The 25,052-nt window shown below is 37.6% G+C and overlaps 2 protein-coding genes across 3 annotated transcripts in view; one reads left to right on the top strand and one right to left on the bottom strand.

Moving 5' to 3' along the window:
• ylpm1 (YLP motif containing 1) overlaps positions 1 to 25,052 on the bottom strand; it is a 41,415-nt gene that overhangs the window by 1,214 nt on the left and 15,149 nt on the right. The window contains exons 18-37 of the mRNA XM_080882788.1: positions 19,037 to 19,088; positions 17,723 to 17,850; positions 17,150 to 17,292; positions 10,524 to 10,667; positions 8,781 to 8,820; positions 7,831 to 7,918; positions 7,289 to 7,497; positions 3,944 to 3,977; positions 3,620 to 3,662; positions 3,298 to 3,362; positions 3,113 to 3,187; positions 2,935 to 2,990; positions 2,737 to 2,845; positions 2,362 to 2,493; positions 1,175 to 1,245; positions 964 to 1,061; positions 754 to 884; positions 585 to 658; positions 402 to 485; positions 89 to 256 (exon numbers count right to left, since the gene is read on the bottom strand). Coding sequence (XP_080738914.1) covers positions 89 to 256; positions 402 to 485; positions 585 to 658; positions 754 to 884; positions 964 to 1,061; positions 1,175 to 1,245; positions 2,362 to 2,493; positions 2,737 to 2,845; positions 2,935 to 2,990; positions 3,113 to 3,187; positions 3,298 to 3,362; positions 3,620 to 3,662; positions 3,944 to 3,977; positions 7,289 to 7,497; positions 7,831 to 7,918; positions 8,781 to 8,820; positions 10,524 to 10,667; positions 17,150 to 17,292; positions 17,723 to 17,850; positions 19,037 to 19,088 — 1,944 coding nt within the window. The remainder of the gene's footprint in view (positions 1 to 88; positions 257 to 401; positions 486 to 584; positions 659 to 753; positions 885 to 963; positions 1,062 to 1,174; positions 1,246 to 2,361; positions 2,494 to 2,736; positions 2,846 to 2,934; positions 2,991 to 3,112; positions 3,188 to 3,297; positions 3,363 to 3,619; positions 3,663 to 3,943; positions 3,978 to 7,288; positions 7,498 to 7,830; positions 7,919 to 8,780; positions 8,821 to 10,523; positions 10,668 to 17,149; positions 17,293 to 17,722; positions 17,851 to 19,036; positions 19,089 to 25,052) is intronic.
• Positions 7,415 to 16,645, top strand: LOC308397103 (uncharacterized protein). 2 transcript variants are annotated; one of them, XM_080882822.1, is made up of 6 exons: positions 7,415 to 7,788; positions 7,892 to 7,929; positions 8,198 to 9,494; positions 10,015 to 10,116; positions 10,541 to 10,735; positions 13,586 to 16,645. In XM_080882822.1, exons 3-6 carry the CDS (start codon positions 8,199 to 8,201, stop codon positions 13,751 to 13,753), a joined length of 1,761 nt encoding a protein of 586 aa, XP_080738948.1. In that variant the 5' UTR covers positions 7,415 to 7,788; positions 7,892 to 7,929; position 8,198; the 3' UTR covers positions 13,754 to 16,645. The 2 variants fall into 2 exon arrangements, with proteins under 2 accessions (XP_080738948.1, XP_080738947.1); XM_080882821.1 differs by having other exon boundaries at positions 7,415 to 9,494.

Here is a 25,052-nt window from a genome sequence, read left to right as displayed (position 1 = left end):
ATTATATATGAAAAACTGTATACTGATTCTAGGATTATAATTTAAAGAAAGAAGAGCTCTGTATTTCATCAGTTAACACAATTCTCACCTTGCCATTGACGGCCACAGGTCTGTCAAAGATGCCATGCATGCCCAGGATGGCAGACTGCGGTGGGTTAATGATGGGCGTGCCAAACATGGAGCCAAACACGCCACCGTTGCTGATGGTGAAAGTGCCTCCGTCCATATCCTCGACAGCGAGCTCGTTTTTACGAGCCTGAGGAACAAAACGCAAAGGAATTACTCATTTATTCAGGGGTGCACAGGAACAACAAATATCTGAAAGACTGCTTTTCCCAGTGAGATGAAATGGTTCAAAACGAAATGATTCTAGGACGTCTGTGCTGTCTCTCATCATTTACCTTTTCTCCCAGAGCATTAATGGCTTTCTCAATGTCAGCGAAGTTCATGGTCTCAACATTCCGGATCACAGGTACAACAAGCCCCTAAAAGTCAAACCTGGTTAATGTCTGATCCATGTTACCTGGAGCAAAAATTGAAGGAGTCAAGAGATCTAACAGTTTACAGAGACTCAAATCTCATACCTTTGGAGTGGCCACGGCAACGCTAATATCTACATAATCTCTGTAGACGATCTCTTTGGTTATGTCATCAATAACTGCAAAAGCATTTTGTAAAATAACAAAAAGAAGTTTTAATCAGTAAAGTTGGCCGCTTGAGTGTGTGAGAGTGGAGATGTTTGTGTGTTCTTACCAGCGTTGACGGCTGGTTGGTCGATCAGAGCGTGTGCAGCAGCCTTAACAAACGCCGACATAAAACCCAGTTTGGTGTCGTGCTTCTTTAAGAAGGCGTCCTTGTGGAGTTTTCTCAGCTCGTGAATGTTGCTGAAATTTTGAACATTGGAGAAAAAGATGGAAATCGGGAGCCTTAGGTACAGCTCAAAAAATCTGGACTGATGCTCACCTCATGTCTACCTCATTGAAGGTAGTCAGCATGGCGCAGGTGTTCTGAGCCTCCTTCAGCCTCTGAGCGATCCTCAGCCTCATGCGGTTCATCTTCACCTGGACACGGGAAACAATGGTCGTCGTTATGCTGCTGTATTTTGAGGCCAAATTATTACAGACGTTGACGTAACAGAGGAATATATGAAATGTTGTGTCAACGAGTGTGTTACCCTGCTTTCTCCTCTCACTCCTGGAGCTGCTGTGGGGGCTGGAGCTGCAACAGTGGGTTTGACAGCAGAAACTAAGTAAAAACATAAAGACATATTAATAATTAAACAAAAATCATTCATTGATTAATACATAGCTCTTGTAAAACAAAGGTGTGAGAGCCAACATGAATTGATTGTAACTAGTGCTGTCAATAGATTTAAAAAAATTAACTAGATAATCGTACAATTTTCTGTAATTAATCGCATTTACTTGATCAATAGCCTGGTTGCAATTACATTTTTTCAACTTTATATTTAAGCTTGTAACTGACATTCATGCAATATAATGAAGTAAATGCAGAAAGACACAAAGAATGTGTGCTTAAATTCAAAGAGAATTGGAATAGTTTTCTTCAGTCTTTTAGCACAGGTTCTCTCCTGTGAAATACACCTTTTAAAACAAACCTATATGCTAATATATATTAGTGCTGTCAAACAATTAAGATGTTTAATCAGATTCATTACACAGGTTACTGTGGATTCATTTTGATTAATCATGATTAAATATCATTCATTTTTATTCTATATTAATCGCATTTCATTTTGCATGAGCAAACAGACTCGAGAAAAAAGGGAAAATATACACACTTAACATGTTTATTGAACATCTTGAACATTAATGTTAACAAAAAACTCTCTCTGTCACTCTTGGGGAGTCACTTCAAGTCCTTAAAACGAGGAACAAAAGCTCTGTAAAGCACGTGTTCTCAATTATGTTAATACGTCTGCAGTTTGTCGCAACTTGACAATTGTGTCAGTCAATATGTCCGAGGTAGACTTACTGAGCCCCCGATGCTGCGTGAGTGATTTGTCGCAAGCTGGGTGACGTGTTAGAAGCCCAATGTGCGTTTATAATCTTCCATATTGAGTTGACTGGTTCAGCTGCCCGTCACCACCAGATCTACTGCCCATTTGCGCATGTGCGAAGGTAACTCTACTTGGACAACCTGCCCAAAATGCGTTGACAGAAACATTTGAGGGATTTTGAGTCATTCTGCACTCCAGATGCGTTAAAAATTTTAATCGTGTTGACCGTGATGGCGGATTAACTTGTGTTAACGTGTTAATTTTGACAGCACTAATTGTAACCTAAAAAGATGCAGAGGTACACATGAGTACACAGTCAGCAACTACATAAAACTACACACCAGGCTTGGGTTGGGCGGGCTGTGGTGGTGGTGCTGGAGGAGTGGCAGCTGGGGCTGCAGGTGGAGGAGAGGTTTCGGCTGCTGGAGGTGGTGCATCTGTAGCTTGGGAGGGGGCAGCTTTGGCAGCAACAGCTGAGAAGAAAGAAGTAGAGAAGGACAAATACAGTATAGGTGCAATGATTGCCATATTATATTTTGCTTCCAATTTCCATAACATTAAAAATCCGATTTTTTTCTCATCCGTAGGACATTCACAGCAAAATTTGCAACACACATGTTTTAAACACCAAATAGAACTAATATTACATGTTCTGTCTTTGATTTTTCCCATGTATTGTAAACTGGGCTCAAGTTACTGAAAATAAACAGGCAAACCTCCTTTCCGGAGTTTAAAGAGAGGCGTTCCTCCTTCTACCTTCCCTCCGTCAGGCACCAGTAACTCCTCGATGACACCGGCTGCAGGAGCGGGGACTTGCACCGAGGTCTGGAAGCACAAGACAAAGAAATCTGTCGTAATTTTAACAACACCCCCACCCTCCAAAAATAGACCGTCTCACGTTTCCTCTGTCACACCTTGTCAGTCTCGATTTCGCAAACCACTTCATCCTCTGACACGGAGTCGCCCACAGCTGGAAATGAATCGATAAAAACAATCAATCCGAAAGCATGCATCGCATGTGTTGAACATTTACCACCAATATTCGGCTTATTCTCACGGTCAGTCATTTGTGGCATATTTATACACACCAACCTTTCTCCCACCTCACATCCCCCTCTGTAACTGATTCTGCAAATGCAGGAGTTTTGACTGTGACCACTTCATCCCCTGTGGAAAAAAAAACAAGCAAATGCAAAAACATTTTGCAGTCAGTTAAATGCAGAACAGATACAAAGCATGATGCTGACATTGGTTAAAGACATAGATGTGATACATACTGTGGTGAGCAGATGTCTTAAAGTATCTTATTTGGTAGATATTGGCTGATGATGGAAAATCACATCTAAATGTCAAGAAGAAGGGATTTATTTTGATTGGAAAAAACAAAAAAAATACATAGATAAAAGCATGTATTAAGGGATTCAGTGTGTGGTATTATTTATCACCCGGCTGATCTATTTTTGATTAGGTCTAGCTCACATTAAGTGTTAAATGACGGCGTTAAAAAGCACATGCAGCACTGTCACACTTAAAGATCAAATATTTCGATTCATTCTGTACAGCGGACGACATTTTTGTGTACATGAGAAACAAACTTACGGCTGAGGTTTCCTGTAAACGATCTGGCTGCAGATGGTGTGGCCTTGAGGGGAACAAACAAAAGACACGGAAAGAAAATCAGCACAAACTGCCGCTGCTTTTCCTCATGCTCTAACATAAGATATGAGTGGAGCTTTCTGAAAGCTGCAGTTAACCACTTGTGGGCTCCTCAGGCATCTTCGCCATTCAGCCAGCATTACTTATTCTGCTTCAGACAACCCGCTAATTGAGCATGGTTATTCATGAGAGACCGGATAAAAAGAGTGGCCCGAAATCCAGGCTCTAAAATCCACCTGAACGCTCCGTCCACTCAAGCATGCTTACCTGATGTTTTCTGTCGGACCAGCACATCACTGAGCTGTAAAGATATGAAAAAAAGAATTAGATTAATTAGAGCAGCTGTAACTAGGAATTATTTTCATCCTCTAATAAACTGCAGACTGTTTTGCTTCATTTCGATTTAAATTTTTTTTTTTTTTTTTTACAGAGGCTGTGCTTTTTTTTTTTTTTTGACCAGAAGATATAACTTCGCAGTTATCCACCCACTCACTGTCCCATCCATCCACTTATTCGATTAAGGGTGTAGAGAAAATTTAAATCTTGCTTCATTTTCAGTGAATTACTTGATCAGGTGTTGCTATTTTACAATGTGTTAATCACCTTTTACGTTTTCATTTATCTAAATGAAATAACGACATTTGGTCTCTCTGTATCGATACAATATTGCCAATAAAAAACATCTACTGCGCTGTAATGATTGATTCTCTTTCATTCTTTCTTCTCTCCCTTTTCACTTTTCCCCAGTGGAAGATAAACAGTCTGAAAATCCTTCATACTTTTAAATTTCAGCTATAGCCACAAGATTTTTCCAGTGCTGACAACACAGGCTTCTGTAAGGCCACTCCGCTGCAGCCTGATATAAGTCGTCTGTGTATTTTAGAGGAGAGGTATGTCTAGTTATGACTGCTTTTACAGTAATGTTTGTCTGGCGGTGTCACTTGTGCCCCAGAGCTAAACTTGCTTACTCTGGGCTTGCCGGAGCAGGGTGGAGTTGTCAGAAAGTACTATTCAAAGTACTCGGAGCACGCAGCCAAGTGTTAACAGCTTGATAAACCACTGGCTCATCCTGCGTTACCGCTTTCAGTGTGTCCCCAAGCGTTTTTCCAGTAAAAATAATATATGGAATTAAAAAATACAGATCTTTTACGTGATTACACACCCTGCTTAACTGAATGCAAACTTTTCCAGATGTTACCTGGTGGACGTGCACGTGAGAACACAAATGTCACGCGTGTCTGATCGGACATTAAGTGGATGTCCCGTTTTCCTGCACGCCCTATCCTGGCAGCACCACACCTAAACCAAATGAAGCCGTGGGAACATGGCTCGAGTGGACTGTTTCCCATCTGAGCTAGATATGAGAAAGAGAAACTTTGAAGACTGTCATAACTGGATTCACCACACATCTGTGCGACATCGGAGTTGCACGCATGAAAACAAATCTAAATAATTTCCCCTAGGGATCAATAAAGTATTCTGATTCTGAAATTAATATTTGTATTTGAAATGGCACAGATTTTATGCAACCAGCACTAGAAGTACACCAGCTTGTTTTGTGTCTTTTCCTGCTCTTGAATAGGGCTGCCACGATTAGTCGACTAGTCACGATTACGTCGACTATCAAAATTGTCGACGACTAATTTAATAGTCGACGTGTCGTTTGAGGCTTTGTAAGATCCCAAAAGACGCAGGAATAAGTAGTAGTATTTAAGAGTGTAACAACGGACTGAAACAGAAAATGGCAGCATTGCATGTTCAAGGATGCCAGCTGCCGTTAAACTCCGAAGAAGAAGAAGCAGTGTCCCAGAATTCATAGCGCGGCCCTGCTCAATTTTCAACAATGGCGGCAGCTAGTTAGTTTTAATATTACTCTTATTATTCTTTCTGGGTCACAAAATAAACGTTCAACATATTTTCAGGCGAGAATGTAGCTGTGTAAGCCTCAAATATCTGCTCAGTTTATCAAGACACCACATATTTTCAAAAGCGCTCCGACGTTTTCGGAGACGTCTGTTACCCACTAGCTCGATAGCGAGCCGGGGGCTAGGCTCACTAGAGCCGGTGAGAGCACATACCTTAAACTTAAAGCTGTAAGGTAATGATAGTTATATAAGAGCAGATGCTGCTGGTGCAATAAGCTGTACGTTTTACATCCAATTGATGCACGATCTGATAAGTCGACTAATCGCAAAAATAATCGGTGACTAGTCGACTATTAAAATAATTGTTTGTGGCAGCCCTACTCTTGAACCACCTCACTAATGAAATTTGAAGGTACAGTCAGTTTTTCTAGGTTATTAAATGGTAAATAAAATATTGTACTCATAAATATACAGTGACTAGTGTGTAATTACGTCTTCCAAGAAATGAATCCCTTGTCATAAATGTAGAATGAATGCAATAAAAACACATGCCTTGCCATTTTATCCACAGTGGACGAGATAAACGTCACTGTTCCACCTTCTAGTGTTTTATATACATGGCTAGAGGCTAGCCACATACATAATAAACCGATTTGTACACCATAGTACAAAAACAGAATTCAGTTGACTGCAATCTACTGACATCTAGTGTTGAAATTTCCCACACTGTACCTTTAACTATAACTTAGATTGACTAATTAAAACAACAATTCATCAGAGCCCTACTTGTAAGCGTGGGATGTACCGATTGTGAAATTCTGGCCTCACGTGTATTTTTAAATTAATCATTTGGCAAATTTTTGTTTATTTGTTTTGTTTATTCTGTTACTGTATTTATTACCTCATGAACTAAACTGCCCTAATGTCATCTTTAGACACAAAAATGTTGTAACACAACAAATAAAACATTTGTTAGTGCCAACTGCTGGGAAACTTATTTTCCCATAGCCCGCTATCATTTAAAAAAAGTCAATGAGAGCCTAAAAATCTGTGCATTCCTATTATAAAAATCCAGCTGATGTGTGTGCAGTATTAAAAAAAATAAGCATGCAGCACAACTGTGTCATCGCAAAGCCACCAACATGACTTAAAGAGGAGTCCACACTTTTTTTTTTTTTTTGGAGGCTTCAGGGAAAATGCCAGCCTTTAATCTGCACTCCAAGTAACTGATAACCAACACAGCTCAACCAGGAGCTGTGTTGATAGCCAAGATAACCATTATCAGCACAGCTCTGCAGACTGAACTCACTGACAACACACTCATGAGAAGTACAGTTCAACTCTGAGGAGACACTTAGTACCATCCAGCTCATATTTCAGCACATGCATCTGCACGCACTGCTGGACTTGTGAAGGAAAAGCCATGCTATCTGTTACACACACGTCGGACACGGGCTATTTCTACACACAAACATCATCCTATTTCAGACTGTGCCTGTCACATATAGCAGTGTACAGCAACTGCTGGGCTTTCAAAACTACCAAGAAACAAAACAGTTAGCGGGACAGTGAACGGGTGGGTGTGCGGGACCTCTTCACAAACTTGTGCTGCCTCTCAGTCAGTGTGCCTGCAGGTCTGTCCCTGGTGACGAGGCCCTGCGTTTACGAGCTAACAAGCTAGCCATGTTGTAACTCCTCGAAGCGCTTTTAAAACACAGACTCGTTTGGCTATTTCTTCCCAGCCTACCTGACGAGCCGCTGACAGGGAGCGGCACAGCGTCCGGTAAACACGCGGAGATCGCGATAACATAGCGTGGCCGGGGAGTGTCTGCTTGGTCCTGACAGCGGTTGAAGCGGCTGTACGGAAGCCCGGCAGAGCTCTAAGAATGGGAGGAACCACTGCGGCTGGACTGGAGGGGTCCACCGTAGCGGGCGGTGGGAGCAGACTGGATATTACTCACACTCCGGTCATAGTTCGCCTCACCATGAACTTTAATCATTTAAATATTGTCATTAAAATTAAATAAATTTAGCTTTTCTTATTATAACATAATGAAAATAATTTATTTAACAGGACTGTACCATGTCTGCATACTATACTAAAACAACTTATAATTGATAACACATCATGCAGACCACGGTGTTAGAGAAACAAGAAAACAGACACAATGAATGAATACACTCATAAAGAAGTAACAATTTATTCATTACTAGCCTTCAAAGATTCATATGTTTATTAACAATGCGGTAGGTTACGGGGACGGGATAGGCTGACATGTTAGAACACACCTCCTGCTTTCTGGAGCGCTCTCTGCTGTACCACTACAAATAACCGAGTTTCCTCCTCCAGGACCCAGACCTGCACCCTTCCTCTGAGCTGTAAGACAGGTAAGTTTTATATTGCATATCGAGTAAAAAGGATGCCATGTTGATGATACTTTAATATCTGTTTGTATTTTTACTTATTTAGTTTGATTTCAATTAAATAGACACTTTTTAAAAATGAGGTAACCTGCAACCTAAAAAGGGATATCATGTATATGTGAGAAAGATGTCTCCACTAGCTGTACCAAGTTCTCTTTCCTGCTATTACTTGCATGCATTTTATTATTCATAAGTGGGGTTTTTTTTACTTTTGTCTTTTTAACCCTACCAGAATGAATCAGAGTGTTTGGAGCAAAGCCATGTATTCCTCCAGCAACATCTGCCTGGATGGCTGTGCTGCAGAGCATCTCTCCTCTTTTCAGCCTGACCTCATGCCATCAAACTCAGATTCGTCAGGCGTTTCATTGACCTTACACAGAGAAGGTGAGAACATGAAAACACTACCAGATAGTGCTCATTATAGCAGTGCAGTTGCTGGTTTGATGTATTCCAGTCAACTGGATCTTACTTCATCCAGAGGCAGCACCAGTGGATCTTTATTCATGGGAAGACACCCGTCTCCCGCACCCACTTCTTATGGTCACCATGACTGGAACCTGGACAGAGGCCATCAAGCAAAGCGTGCGAGAGTAGAAAATATAATCAAAGGTATGACCAGCCCTACTCATATGTACGACACAGAAGTGAAAACGAAGGAGCGTAAAGAGACTGACTGCACGCACAATGACGAAAAGATCCAAGAAGCACTTTTCCTTCAGAAACGCATGGAAAGCACGGCTCAAAGCCAGGTAACAAGAAAGCAGCTGGAGAGCCAGCATCAGCACCCCAGGCAGCTCAGAACAAAGGTTACTCACCTGGATGGAGTGAGAGAAGCCCATGATTCCATCAAAACATCTGGTGATGCGTTTACAGATTTGTACAGTGAGTTTGAGAGCAGTTCGAGTCTAAAATATCAAGGATGGAAGAAGGTTAAATTGATGAACTACTTCCAATCCAAACCGGCCAGAATAAGGCTAATGGCAGATGTTCTAAAGTATGAGTTGTCCAGAGTTGTCAGCAAGAGCGTTGACTCCATTTTCAAAAGTGTGCCGCTTTTACAGACATCGCCATATGAAGTGGAAAATGTAGAGACTGGTACGCCTCTTCAGCCATCGGTGAGCAGTGATGATGATAAGTTGAGACTTCCATGTTGTGGGACTCCAGAGGTGCAAACCCCAGATGTTCAAACAGAAGCTCTGTCTCTGGTTGTGCAAAAACACAAACTGGAAAGATCCAGGTTACCAGCTCACCACCGTCCAAAATCTCCAAATTTCCTCATCGTTGACTCTGCCCTGCAGGAATCTCAAGCATCAGAGAAGAATCACCGTGCTCTCAAGAGCCTACAGGACAGTTACTCAGAAGAAGGCTGGAAGTCAGTTAAAGTGAGATCAAAGGTCAATTCCAGATCTGTGAGAAGCCCACAGACTCACGCTGTGTCTGCAGATCCGGTGATTTTGGAAAGCACTGGTCTCCGTCATGTGAAGACAGAGTCTGATAGCCTGGTGAAAAGCAACCTGTACATGCTGAATGTATCCTTTCTAATTTCTTGTGTTAACCTGTGGCTTTAAGTAGCACTTAGCAATGACAGAACACCTCCAATATATCTGAATACTGTAGCATCTCACGCAGATGTCTTTAAAGTCTTTACTGTAAGTACTATAAGTCTCATTTAAATACTTTCTATCAAGCAGAAACACATCAATTTAATTTGGGGTTCAGTATGTTAAAAAGGACACTGAGGCATGTGGACTTGATGAGCCAGGGATTGAACCACTGGCCTTCCAATCGGTAGGTGACCCTGTTTTTAATACCTCTTTTAAACACTTTGTGACTGGTTTTGTCCTAAAAGGCACTTACAAATAAACTTTATTTACTTAGTAAATGATCTGCTGGACCTCCTGATTCCCAGCCACCCCTTTTAAAGAAAAAGACAATAAACCTACCCATTGTGGAATCAACATTTTCATCGTATATTGGCTATAAATGAATCAGTTTTGGAGAGAAAATATCTTGTTTTTGCGTTTCGTCCTTAACGCTGGTGAATTTTAGGAGGGTCTGACCACAAACCATCTGAAGAAAGCAAAGCTTATGTTTTTCTACACTCGCTACCCGAGTTCACTTGTGCTGAAGATGTGTTTCCATGATGTACAGGTGAGAGATGGCTTGCAAGTTGGATTCTTGCACACGTCGTGTTATCGTCCTTCTCACAGAGTAGAAAACATGTTACATGTGCTGAATTTACAGATTTATACAATTTCTTTCATTTTGCATTTGAGCAACAGCGATGCTACTTTCCATTTTGGGAGAAAAGTCTCAACCTGAAAACATACAAAGAGTCCTCTGTAACCTTTGGATTTATTATTACATCGTTTTCAGCATCATAATCCACAAACCAAAGACATCATCATATAATTCACAGTGTGTTAAAAAAAAAAACAGAAGACAGTTAAATAGCTTCATGGGTGATTTTATTTGCTTCACATATTGTAGTGTGCACTGTAAAACATACAAATCAGAAAACAACAACGTTCATTGTCACATTTGACAAGCTCACTTACCTTTCTTTCCTCCTCAGTTCACGCGCTCCATCACCTCTCAGCTCATCAAGTGGTTCAGTAACTTCAGGGAGTTTTACTACATCCAGATGGAGAAGTTTGCTCGACACGCTCTCATCGAAGGAGTGGCAGACGTAAGGGGTCTGACTGTGGGGAGAGAATCAGAACTTTTCAGGGCTCTCAACAGGCACTACAACAAAGCCAGCGACTTCCAGGTGAGGAACAACTGAGGACTTGTTTTACTCTAACACACTGATTGCTTCCTAAAAGCGAGTCGTGAGGTGTCACTCAGGTATTCCTTAATTTATAGCCTCATTTTTGACCATGCATCATCTTTATTTTAGAAACACTGTACTGTGTCCACTGTATCTGCAGCTCCTCTTTTTTATGTCGCCGTATCGGTTTCAGAAAAAGTAATAAAGGAATAGAGCTTACCAAGATTCATTACATTATTATGACTAATATTGTGTAGATGTTACGTAATTCTCATTCTTTCTTTTTTAACCCCTTAAAGCCTGGTGTTTCATATTTAATACATGAGATTTTTTTATTTGCTAAAAATACAAAATAAAAAGCTTTTCTAAGTATTAAATTGGAAAACAATAAAAATATTAAAAGCAAATACAAAACAAATTAAAACTCAAAAATATACGCAAATTAATATTTAAATTCAGTTTAAAAATAAATAAATAATAGATTCGTTAAATACCCCAGAATTTTGTAAAAAAAAAAAAAAAAAATTAAATTTCTGGCAATTATTTAATCGTTCAGGCTTTGAAGGGTTGAGTAAAATGTTTATTTAACCTTTCCAAAATGTGAACTTTACCTGAAAATGGTACAAATTGTGTGAAACTGCAGCAAATACGCAATAATTAGAAACAACCAAACAAAAAAAAAACCCAAGAAGCATGTTTCAAAGTAAGAATTTTCTCTACAGTCTGATTTAACCCCCATGTGGAGAGGTCTTTTTCACCTATGTATAGTACAAATATAGTGTTTTTTCCTTTATTGAACAGTTGACTGCAGTGAAACAGGATAAGAGAGTAAGATGTTAAGCGTTATGTTTCACCCAGTTAATGTTAAGTTTGCAAAACTGTAAACAACCTAATAATTTGTAACTACTGATGAAGAGAAAGCAGAAATTGACCTATTCTGATCTTATGGTTTCTCTCAGACGGTCACGATGATTATTTTTCTAATTCATAATGTGCCCATGTTGAGCTGTTAATGCACAGAGATCATAAAAGGTCAAATGACACAAATTATTTCATAGAGTTCATATAAAGAAAGGTTTAATATGTTATATTGATGTGAGTGTTGCACTTCGATGAAGCAGCTGTGACAAGCTTTACTGAAGAAAAAATAAGTCAGGGCACTTAGTAATATATTAAATAAAGATTTGCTTTGAAAATGCACATTTATTAATACAGAGTAAATGTCAGCACTGTGAACAGAGCTGATCAGTACAATGGACTAAAACGTCCTGATGATGACTGTTTGTACTGAGAAGCTTAAATCACTGGTAATTAAATAGCAGATTGTAGTCATTTATATGTGCTCAGTATGACTTAAACCATTAAAAACAGTGATGAGTTTTAATGAAGCAACATGATTTCCCACTTCTGCAAATAAAAACCATTATTTTTCTTTATTGTCCAACTTTTAAATCAAAACACATTTCCGTGTAGATCTTAAAGGCTGAGACAATTTCAGCATGATTTGATAGAAATCAGAATCAGCCTAATAAAATCTACACCTTCATGTGATTACCAGAGTTGTTAGGCTTAGTGGAATTGTTGAAAATGTTTAGTTATTGTTTGTTTCAATGTTACCAAACAAACATATACTAAAATACAAATACTAAAAACTAAGAACTTTCATCTATATTTTTTATTCATTAGTTTTCCAGGAACTGAAATTGTTTTAAGCTTTAACACGAGTATTCCTCTAATTTCCAAATGAGTAACAGAGAAATTAAACCTATAAATTGTGCTTTGAGTGGGAGAAGACAAAGACAGCACGGCAAGCATAAGAGGAGCTACAAGTATGTCAAACAGATTGGTTAAGAAAAGGAAAAAAATGATTCGTCATTAGACATACTTGTGCTAGCTGTGCAACTGGACTGAGTAAACCTGTAAAACTAATAACTGCCATTCGAATAGGGAGGTTTTTTTTATGCACAATGAAATTTTGTATAATTTAGCACAGTCCATATATGGTTAACACTAATTACACAGCAAGTATTGCAATTCCATCTCACATATTAGTGTCAGCTGTTAGTGACATAAAGTACATCAGCTAGAAAAAGAAAAACTGATGTTATACATACATCCTAAACCTGTTCATTAAATCCACCAATAGAACTTATTGAGTGTTGTTGCTAATAAATACATTTCTTTAAACTCTGGACATGTTGTTCAAATACTCTTGGCGTCACAAATATATTCTCATGAGTTTGTGCAAAATAAGATTTTAATCTTTGTGCATATGTTTTAAATGTTAAAAAAAATATCCATACCAAACCCCACCGTTATTATAATCACTTATATTCTCGCTGTACTCATTTGAAATTTCACCAGATTTAACAATTGCATATCTTTAAATAACATAACATTGCTTATCAGGTCCATTTTGGAAAATTTGTGTATGCACTTTTATTTTGTTACATGACAGTAGTTTAAAACACTTAAAGGTTCACATTGCAAAATAAGAAAAGCTGATTACAGCACAGGTAGTTGTATACTCATTGGTTCAGTTTCCCAAACATAGATTAATCCTGATCCCAGACCATAAACCTTAGTTTGGGACAAGGCTGAATCAGTGTCAGGGAAACTTGCTAAAATAATATTTGTTCTTGATCATTTCACTTCCTTTAATTTTGTTCTCAGTCTCTGTGCTAAGACCTGATTTGTTACTTACCTGAATTTTCTCGGTTAGAGTCACATCTAAAATATAGTGCCATATACAATTCACACTATCTGTCGACGACAGACTGAACAGAATGGCAGCAAAGGACTGATATTCCCTCTCTCCCCCATTAAAGAAATTCTTGTGTGGATTCACAGGTGCCCGACAGATTCCTGGAAGTTGCTGAGATTACACTGAGAGAGTTTTACGTTGCCATTTCAATGGGCAAAGATCGTGATCCATCCTGGAAGAAGGCAATCTACAAGGTGATCTGTAAACTGGACACTGATGTACCAGCTGAATTCAAAAGTCATCACTCTGTATAAGAACCAGGAGACGACATGATCATGTGCCACAGTGACCGGTCACAATGTGGACTTACTCATTTCTTCATGGGGAAAAAAAAAAATACTTTTTTAAAATTATTATTATTAAATTAAAAACAAAGATTGGCCATCTGAAAAGTAATGTAGATTCTGCCATACTGATGGCAGTGGGGTGTATATATATCTGTCAATCGTTTTTGTTTCATCATTGGCTGGATAGATGCATGTATTTTGCTATATTATATAGCAACAATACATATTTTACATGATTAAAAATATTTTATTGTTGACACAACGAGTCACAGATCACAATTTGTTTTCTGTAAAAAGCACAAAATAAATTCCAAACCAGGAATTTACAAAATCTTTAATATTGATGGAACAGAACTTATTACTGTACATACAAACAAAATGACAAAAATATATAGAACACAAACCATTTCAATTCTACAATTACAATGTCAGTGAACCAGTTAAAGTATTAATAAAGGATTAATACAAAAAGGAATAGTTTCTTGCTTTCTTCCATACTTACCACCTGGATCCATCCATTCATTTACCACATGGCACACTTCAACCAATGGTCCAAAGCCAATTTAATCCTTCATCAGAAGTGATTTGTCTGTTTGTAACCGTCGATCCTTGTTGTGTCCTTCAGTTACTCCAGTAACAATGTCGGTAATCCAGATTAAATTTATTGTAAAAAAATAAAAAATAAAATCCTGATGTGCTTGATTTCAACAGCAAACAGGGGCCAAAAAAAAAAACAAAATAGTTTGGGAAACTATACATTTCACACTAAGAAGCCATTTTACTAGGTACAACTGTTCAACTGCTTATTATTGCAAATATCTAATCAGCTAATTGCCATGTAGAAATGGTCAAACCTGCTGAAGTCAAAAATGTGAGTGAGAAAAAGTGGGATTTTAAATGTGGCATGTTTGTTGATGCCAATTGGGCTGGTCTGAGTACTACAGAAACTGCTGATCTACTGGGGTTTTTAACACATAACCATCACTAGGGTTTATGACGTAACCCCAAATAACCATGTGTCAAAACCAAGGAATGCAGAAAAACATCTCTGAGCACACAACACATTGAACCTTGAAGCAGAATGGCTACAGCAGCAGAAGACCACATCGGGTGGCACTTCTTAAAGTCAATAAAAGGAAACTGATGCTACATAGGCTCACCTAAATTGGAAAGGAGAAGACCAATGAGTCCAATAAGCCTTGATTTCTGGTGCGACATTGGGATGGTAGAGTCAGAAGTTGGAGCTTGACAATTTGTTTTCCATGACAACAGAGTACCGTCTGATGTGCGTACGATCATTATACAAATTCGGTTGAACGCCATTTGTATGCAACACGGAATGCCACAACAAAGGTGGACATCAAGACAATGGTACACCTGCAGTCAGTCTGTGGCTTTTCGTTAGACTCTGAGTGTCGTTTCTGTGTAGCCATTTCCATCGTTGCTGGATTTCAAAAATGGTGGGTTTGATTTTCGTGAAGGAGTTTCTCTCATGACTTATCAAGTGACGTCCCTGTCTAGCCAATCAATGGCATGCAGCGTGTTGATGTCACATTTTCAGATCGCTTGGAACCCCAGTTGAGTAGGTACTAAAAAAGTACCTGATACCAGGTACTATGACCTAATGGCAAACCCTAAAAAAATAAATAAAAATGTTGAGTTGTTCTGAGTAGGTACTTATGGAAAAGGGCTATTAGAACTAAATGAGCACTATTCATATGCCAGACATACCTGAGTACTGTTACTGACCTTGTCCTTCCCTTTATGACCAAAGTGTACCCATTGTGTGTTGGTGGCTAATGCACCATGTAAACAGCTCAAAGCATCTCACACTGGTTATGGAACATGACACGTTTACTATACTAAAATGACCTCCACATTCACCAGATCTCAATCAAATAGAGCACCTTCAGAATGGGAGTGGTAGAACGGGAGACTCCACTATGGATGTGCAGCTGAAAAAATGTGCACGAACTGAAGGCAAATTGAAGCCCAACCAAGTACTAGTAACAGGGATGAGGTGGCCAGTGAGGGTATAGTAATCAAAATGTGGTACAGGCAACATCTTATTTTGACTTTGAGTGCAAAAAAATAATATTAGAATTGTTTGTTTTGTTTTTCTAATAATTAAAAAAGAAAAAAGAAAAAACCCCAACAAAAAACAGTAACAGAAATTTTTTAAAAACGGGACATCTAAGAACCCCAAACCCAGAGTGGACTGATTTTTCCCTTACAAAATGTTCTTCCATATTTTGACAATTTGGGTTTGTTTGGTTTTTTTGTTTGTTTCAGGGTTAGGGATGCACTGTAAACCATTTCAACAGATGCTGCCAACAGTCCAATTTCAAACTGGTCATCATCTATTTCTAAAGATGTTGTAAAGACACTGGGTAAAGCAATCCAAAGTGTTAAAGCTTTTGTGTGAGAAAATGCCATGTGAAAATAAAAGTAGGTCAACTGATCTACATGGTAATTTCTAACAAAATACAATTTTATACAAAATATGTAGATCATAAAACCCACCTGATAAATTCAGTAAGACTCAGAAAGTTTAGATTGTGTTTTTTATTGTCCCTTTTAAAACTATGGATGGACCAAGAAACATTGCTACAGGTATACAGTACATGAATTAGGAAGAGTATAAAACAGCAAAAGAACCCAAACATAAGAATAATGATAGGATGCAAGACTAGACGTATCAGAGAATTATAAACTACATATTGATTTGATTTATATCCAGAGAAATAAAAGCCTCTAATATATGTAATAATGAATGTAATAAGAAACAGATAACAGCTGGTGAAATCACCCTGATCAAAATTTCATCGCCAGTAAGCTTCAGCAGTTTTCACATTCTGGGCACCTGCAGAAAGAAAAGCATGATATTGGTAATTTCACGGTTAAATTTCACTCAAGTTTATTTGTTTTATGTGACAATAAGGACTGCATTAAAACAATGAAATTTCATGTATTTTATGGCATTCTGTTAACTACTGTTAAATACAGAAGATAATAGTGTTACCTGCATTCTCATATAAGTCATTCTTAATCTGTATGCTCCCGATCAAACTCAATAAGATTACTTTGGAAATGGTAAGTCGAATCTTTTTCGGGAAAATGGCTGGCTGATTGACCAAATGTTTCTCTCAGTATATTTTCCAATATTACTGATACAAAAGACGTTCCCTCAAACTTCTCATTTGAGTCATTAAACATTCTGATTAAAATATTTTAAATTGTAGAATATTATGACTTAATAGCCACAAACATCATCTACAATTTTTCTAACAACCTGAACAATATGAATAGGAAAAATACGAACCTTTCACTGAAACCAAAAAAAGTGTAAGATTATCTTCTTAGAAATACTTGGTACGGTTGAGAGCTCTTTGTGCCAGCTGGCCACTCTCGTCTGTTATTTTCTCCCAGTCCGTTTGACCCACCACGAAACCGATAGCACGCTTTCGATCTGCATCCTTTTGCTCTTCAAGATCAGCCCATCGAACCTTTGGAAAACAAACAAAACAAACAAAAAAACCAGGGAGAAACCCAGGATATCATGTTATGAACAAGAAATGGGTAAATGATTTCAGATAATTCAGTAACATCTTTGAACATTCAGTATCATAGAAACTACTAGGGACACACCAACTGTGAAATAAATGCTAAAAATAATTCAGTTTTCTGTTATATTTCTTTTTTAATTAATAGTGAACTGACGTTCACTGTTTAAATGCATGTTTAAACATGTAGCCAGCTCACACCTGACATAAATATACATATCAGCCTCTGATATTGATAAAGGTCATATTTGCTGATTTGCTAGCTGTTGTATCAATGCATTCTTAGAAATGGTAAGGAAAAAACAACCTTGAACTTTTGGTTTTTCCTCACTAACAAACAAATGCACTCATAGATGGTCAGGTCAAATTTTACCCTCTTCTTTCCAGGTTCGGACATGCGTGTGGCATAGTCATCTGGCAGCTGTAGGTAGTCTTCGAGGCCTGCCATATGTTCGCCTTCACGCTTCCTCTTCCCGCCACTCCCCAGACCATCCAACTTGTCTGTTTAAATTGAAGATTACCGTTCAGTTTACCTCTACTCCCCCATAAAAACAACATAAAACCTCAACAAGGTATCACTCATTTATCAAAAAATAAAATAAAATTATGAGACAACTAGTAACATCTGTTTTATCATTGCTCCATAAAACGATGATCCAGGACCTGATCTTTTTTATACAAAGAATTAGTCTATAATGTGTCTTTTTAACTTAAAGAGAAATGAGGTCTTTATTTAAAATTTAACCTTTTTTTTTTTATTTTTATTTTTTAAATTTACAGTCACAATAGAAACAACTTAAGGCGCTTTCCTGGTGTTCTTACAGAAACTGCAGCCCATGTCTCATTCAGTAACTGACTGTTTCCTGTTGACATGCTAACAACATAAATAGCGGTTTGTACTAGATCTGATCAGCCTGGAGGTACTGTGCTGTTATTGATTATAACACCATAAGCCTCATCTAACAAAACACCTGCTCAACTAAATGAAGAACAGCTGTACAAGTCCTATCAAATCATTTTTCTCTCTCTATAAGCATAATTCATAAACTGGTTTATGGTTTACAGTGTACTCTAATGTACTAACAGGCGCAAAAGATCCCCAGTTCAATGCTGGGAGGAGACTCAAATCCCTTTGGGAGATTAAACAAATTAAACATTAGGTAGCTACTCACTGTGGTGACCCCTCATCAATAAAGGAGCAGCCAAAAGAAGCTTTGACTCAAACTTTTTCTGAATAAATCCCTTCAGAGCACCAAAATTGTACGCTCCTAAAGAATTATATGTAGATATAAAGCTAAAACACCCGTTTAACCCCCCCCCCCCCAAAAGATTTTTAAAATATTTTTTTATTTGCTGTATCCCCTATATGCAGTTTTAATAATGATGAGGTTTGGCTGTTGGTTGGTCTTTAGTGGGATATAGAAACCAGTTGAAACTATTATTGCTTTTCATCAGCAACAAAGCATTAGACCAGTAACTTGACCAAGTCCACCAGTGACTCAATCAAAATGCAAAAGAATCGCATCAATCAAACAAAGTTCACAATAGGAACAGAAAAAAGAACACAAAACATACACACACGACTTCACAGATCTCGCTACATGACACTTAAAACACATTTTAATGATGCAGAAGGCTCTATATGACAAAGGCAAGACTGAATCATCATTAAAAAATAAATACCTACCAAGTTTTGCCTCTGATGTGTCCATCTCCCATTTGCTTTTTGGAATGTAGCCCTATATTACATAAAGAAACACTGCAATGGTTAAACATCAGGGTGATACAGGGGGAAAAGGGAAGGGTGGAGAAAGTAGGGAAAGGGGTTGGCTGAAAAGACAGGAAACTGGTTTATCAGAGGTTATAAGACACAAAAACAAGCACAACTGTAGGGTGAAACTTGGTACAATACTTGGTAAAGACATACAGTAACTACTAACAATGGCATGCACAGAGTTTAATTTAATTTGATTGCAAGGTGAGACGTGTTCACACTGAGTCTTTTGTTTTCTGTTACCGGCTTAAAAATGGACAACTGTGCTCTGCTTTGGTGAACACAAACTTCATTTAACAACAGTCAGAGCGCTACTGAATCTAGAGAGAGAAGTTTGCTAATGATCATGTGATTGGAACACATTTCACATGTAATTTTTTCAAATCAATTCAATTCCACACACACTGATAAACCTATAACTAAATTTACAAAGAACAAAGGTTCTTGATTCTTAGATTGCAGTAGTACTACTTGTGAAAAGGCTTTAGTGTGTAGAGATCTTTCGTTACCAAACATGAAATCATCATGAATGAGGTTCCCTGCTGTAACATCACTGTGTAGTTAGCTGGCCTTTAAAGCAAAATAAACAAATTAAAAAAAAACAAAACATTAAAATAAAAAGGATATTTGGTTAGCAACAGCAAATTGCTCGAACTCCACTATTTAATTATTAATTTCAGGATTGTTTGTTAATCTCTGAAGGAGTCATTTCTGTTAGACTGAACAATAGCTCTTATAATGTTAGTATATCACCTAAAAGAGACTGAGAGAGCATCTTTTTACTGCTTAACTTTATAGATGACAAGAGGTAAATTATTTAATATAAGGCATCGGGAACTTGTTCAGATCATCTTCTCTAGCATGAGATTGTGAACTATGTTTGCCATTTCACTAAAAAAATGTAATGTCTGAATTTTGAGGGTCCTGAGATCATGAGGCGCATATTTAATGCATGCTTTGTCATTTTAACTGATTGCATTGCTTTTATTACTATATCAACCGTTTTGAAGGTCCTTTACTTTTAAGCAATTTATTATCCTTTATTTATCCAGGTGAAAGTCTCATTGAGATTTAAATTCCATTTCAAGAGAGAACTGGCCATCATGGCAGCAAAAGTTACAACAAATACAACAATAAAAACATGCGTTTTTAACCTTGACCAACCATACGTATTATAAAAAGATAAAGCATCAGAATTAGTTCACATGTTGTGAATACTGCGTTTAATGATTGTACAAGGTGTTTTTTAAGTGGTTTTTCTATTTTCAAAAACATAAAATGTCAAATCCATTATATAAGTGTGGAAATCACCCTGCAAATGAGTATGATAAAATCTGACTGTTTAATTCCACATGGCATATGCATGACAACATTGGCATGTAGGAATTTAACATGTGTTATTTATTGAAGACACTTGGTTGCTGGCTTGTTTGGATTTCTTTATCAGAATTCACCTCTGCAAAACTTCAACAACATCAACAAATGTGTTAAAACTTATGTGTGTAACTATTTAACTGCAAAGTTACAGGGACCAAAATAACACCAGCACTCTGGTGCAGTTTTTTTCTCCCACAGAAAATACTGCTTGAAAACATCAGGCTTTTCTTTTATGACTTTTCTACTTCAACAGGGAAACATTTGCATAACGCCAACAAACTGAACTCAATTCTGCTCAATATCAATTTCATCTCTTTGTAATGTTATTGGTGATGCCTTCCGCAACAGTTCCATGGGCTCCATAGGATACTTTTAAGGATTTTACCAAACATACAGATTTTGTTTTCTGTGAAAATTAATCAAAAACACCAAAAACATGTTATATGCGATTGATTACCAACATCCTCAAGTATATTCACCTACGAGATCAAGTTTTCGATCACTGCAGACTTGTACAAATCCTTATCTTTTATTTATTTTGCTGCATTACCCTGTGAAAGGCCCAAGTGCCGTGGGTTTTTTGGAAAAGTTAAAATGCAACTGGCACACTGATGGCTTTAGGATTAGTATCATTTTAGAGGAACCTCTTTTTAATTGAAGATTTTTTTTAACATATCCCCATCATCTCAAATATCACAAAAAAAAAGAAAAACGTGACAAAATATACATATTCCTTTTGTTTTAAATGTGAACGTATTCCTTGTTCGACGATTAAATTAGATAAAATATTTTTTTAAAAGAAAAGAAAATAGCTCAGGTATTTGTCTTCATTTGATATGATGGCATTTGAACATGTCAGCTTTCTGCAGGGTTTTAAGATAATTTGGCCTTTGCCCAAAAGACAATCATCAGTTTTACAAAGTGATTTTTTTCCCTTTACATTTCTGGTTAAAGTTGACGTTTAACAAATAGTAAATAAGAGGGAAATACACAAACCTCTGTTGCTCAACCTAACATAGGCACATTGCATTAACCATTTTAGGGTCAATTTGAGCTTATATGCAGTTACCCCAAAAAGCCTATTTGTGAAATACAAAAGACCCTGGGGCTCGATGTCTTAAGGCAGGGGTCGGCAACCCACGGCTCTTTAGTCTTTATTTTGCGGCTCCGGGTGGTTTGGGAAATTAAATTAGAAGTATTTAGCTCAAGTGTATTTTATTTGTGTTTAGTTCTTTTTTTTAACTTGTACCGGTAGTTCTAAATTGGAAGATTATTGTGATTTTGAAATATAAAAATAAAATTATATCTTATTATTTTTTTCATTGCTCAAAATAAGCGGCACACTCGCGGAAGCCGGACCCCGGGTAGCTGGATCTTCAGATCCATATTATGTCGGCAGCTGTTCTCCTCCGTGAACTATGTTAAAAACAAACACCGCTCACGCCCCACAGATGACAGCTCACAGTCCTGCGTAAAGATGAAAGCCCCGATTTGCAGGCGCTGTGCGCAGAGGTTCGGGACCAGAAGTCCCATTGTAAACATATCGCGGCAGACTCGATGATGTTTACATGAACATGCTTTTCAGCATCTCTTTATTGACCACTTTTCACCACGGTTGCTGTACGCATACAGCCGGCTGTAGCTTTTCAGCTCACAGCCCGACAACACAACAGCAGAGAGAGCACAGACTTTAAGGCGGCGAGGCGTGATTGCGGGTGCAGCTCAGGTGCGTCCGACTCCCATGCAGCGGCACTGCAGACCACGCCCCGCCACACACATTAACCAGGTAAAATACATATTTAGGCAGAATTTTGCAAATATCTATATTTTTTTTTTTTTAGCAGCATAGTGCTTTTTTTCCCCAATTATTTTTTAAAAGTCAGGTCAAGGCTCCAAAAGCCCAAAGGAGATATAAAGGTGGTGGCTCACAACAGTTTTTGTTTGCTACATGGATCATTTTAGTTCAGCTGGGTGTCTCTCCTTTTGTTATATTTCTTTTAAGAGTTCAAAATGTGTTAATTACATAAATAAAATTAAATTTTCTCTGTAGCACTTCATGGATTTCACAAGCAACACACCTTAGTTGCTCTGTGGATACTTTTAAAAAGCAGTTAAAAACTTTTCTTTTCAAACAAGCCTTTTGTTGATCTACGTATTTTATATTCTTTACATTATTTACATTTGATCTTTTACATTGTGTATAATGTCTATTGATTGTATTGTTTATTTTAATATTTGTGTACAGCGCTTTGTGACTGCCTGTCTGTGAAAAGCGCTTAATAAATAAACTTTACTTACTTACTTTAGTTGTTCACACAAAGCATAAAGGTAAAAAAAACAATTTATACAGTGTTATCTTCATTTTAGATTTCAAAAAGTATTTGCGGCTCCCAGCCTTTTCTTTTGCGTGGAAACCGGGTCCAAGTGGCTCTTTGGGTGTTAAAGGTTGCAGACCCCTGTCTTAAGGGATGTCAATGTTTTCTTCTTGTTTTTTTGTTTTTTTTTAAGGCACACTTGCTCACATCTGTTTTTCACAGTACCTCCACAAGAGACCAATCCAACAAGAGACAGCTTGGAAATCCAAACGTAATTCCAAACTGGACTTGAGGTTGCCCTCAATTCTAGGAATAAACTGACAACAGACGGATGAACAGGAGAAAAAATGAGCACTCAAGTTAACTGTAGCAGCTACAGTTAACTTGATGATGGCCCAAGTATCTCCAGTGACTGGAGATACACATGATAAAAAAGCGTCATCAGTGAATCACAAGTAAAAAGCACTTTTGGAGTACAAGAATGAGATTAAGAACATCCATCCATTCTCTTATGCTTATCCTTTTTTCACCAACTATAGCTTTAAATACACATTAGCCTAATATTAGTTGTTGCGTGATGATCTGATGTCCTGGTTTTACTTATATAATTGACAGTGGCAGATATTCTTCTGTAAATGATGTCTTTCATAATAACAATGCTTTGCAGCTGTTGTATAATGGTTGTGTACTTTGGGTATGCTTGATATCAGAACACTGTTGGCTTTGCCAAAGTGTGAGTCATTGCAGGTAAGGTGTGGGCTTTGTGTGGAAGCTTATCAAATATTGTGTACATCTGGCTTTCCTATGAGCCAGTACCCAGCCTCTATAATGTGTGTAGAGTACATTTTATCTATGTTTTGTTAGATGACTATCCTTTCATAGCAAATTGTATTTGTATGATTGAAACTGGATTTTTATGGCTTATTTTAAGGAAAACTACATTTCAAATACCATTTATACAAAGAAGTTTTTTGGTGCTCAGGGTGGTAGCCACACTTCACACATAAATCCTAAAAGCTCCCCCAACTTGGACTAAATTCTATCAAGAGGACCACTGTCACCTGCATCTCAAGATGCTTGAAAAAAAGAACAAGAGGGGGGAAAAAAATACAGTAAAACACTCGCATATGGCATCTGTAATCTCACCTCAAAGCCAGGATCCTGTTATATTAAAAGATAAAATTAAGAGACAATTTTTCCCCTCATCCACTCTGCTCTAGAATTCTTACTATTACTGTTTGAATTGTCTTTAAATCACAAGTTACAACACCATACAAAAACAGAGTTTGTCACAGGTTGAATTAATGAGTCTGTTAAACTGTTGATTGGGCTACAATCCAAAACTGAAGTTAGCTGGTTGCTTCCAGCTTTTTAAAGCAGTCTTTGACCTTTTCTTCTTAGATACCAGCAGCAGGATAAATCCCACCAGGGTTTCCAAACAAGAAAGCTTATGTTTTTGCACAACTGTAGTAACTTCATTATCTATTTATAATAAATTATATTTAACATGGAGACTAGATGTGTCAGAATTTTGTATACTTCCCTTTAGACAGGTGAGCTGTCACACATAGTTTGATATCTGAGAAGTCTGTTAAATTTGATTAAATACTTTCCCATAGCTACATCTTCTGTACTAACATCGCAATATATAATTTAAGAATAAAATCTAAATAAAAAAATGTTAGTTGTACATAGCACATAATGTACCAACAACACTGAGCAGAATGAAGTGTAAAGTGCAGAAAAGCTAAAATGTGCACATAGGGTCTCAGGAGGTTAAGTAAAAACAATTTAAAATGTTTTGTTTATTTCAAATTAACTCTGAAGTTTAGATGTCTCACATCCAAGCATTTATCAACAAAAATGTAAAGAACTTAATTTTACAGTGACAGCTCTGATAATAAAACAAACATGGCGGCCCTTCAAAGTGACCCAATTTGATTCAATGTCAGAGCAGTTTGAGACCTGCAGTTTACATGGACTGTTAATCTTAGTTTGACAAGACAGCAATAAAAGATAACACAGGTTTTGTGTGGGACTGCAGGACTGAAGTGGTCAAAACAGCCTTACACATTAGTGTTTTTTTCTGTTTGTCCTATGACAGACTGCACATTTCTGCACAATCCATATTTTTATCTTTTAATCTCATAAATAATAGACCATACTCAGATAAATCAATGACCTGGTGGTTTAAGTATCAAACAATATTTAAATAAATAAGAACAAAAATAACTGAA

The sequence above is a fragment of the Rhamphochromis sp. 'chilingali' genome, assembly GCF_963969265.1.
Source record: "Rhamphochromis sp. 'chilingali' genome assembly, chromosome: 5".
Classification (NCBI taxonomy): domain Eukaryota; kingdom Metazoa; phylum Chordata; class Actinopteri; order Cichliformes; family Cichlidae; genus Rhamphochromis; species Rhamphochromis sp. 'chilingali'.
Note: the sequence above shows the minus strand (reverse complement) of the source record. Positions and strands in the feature narration are given on the sequence as shown.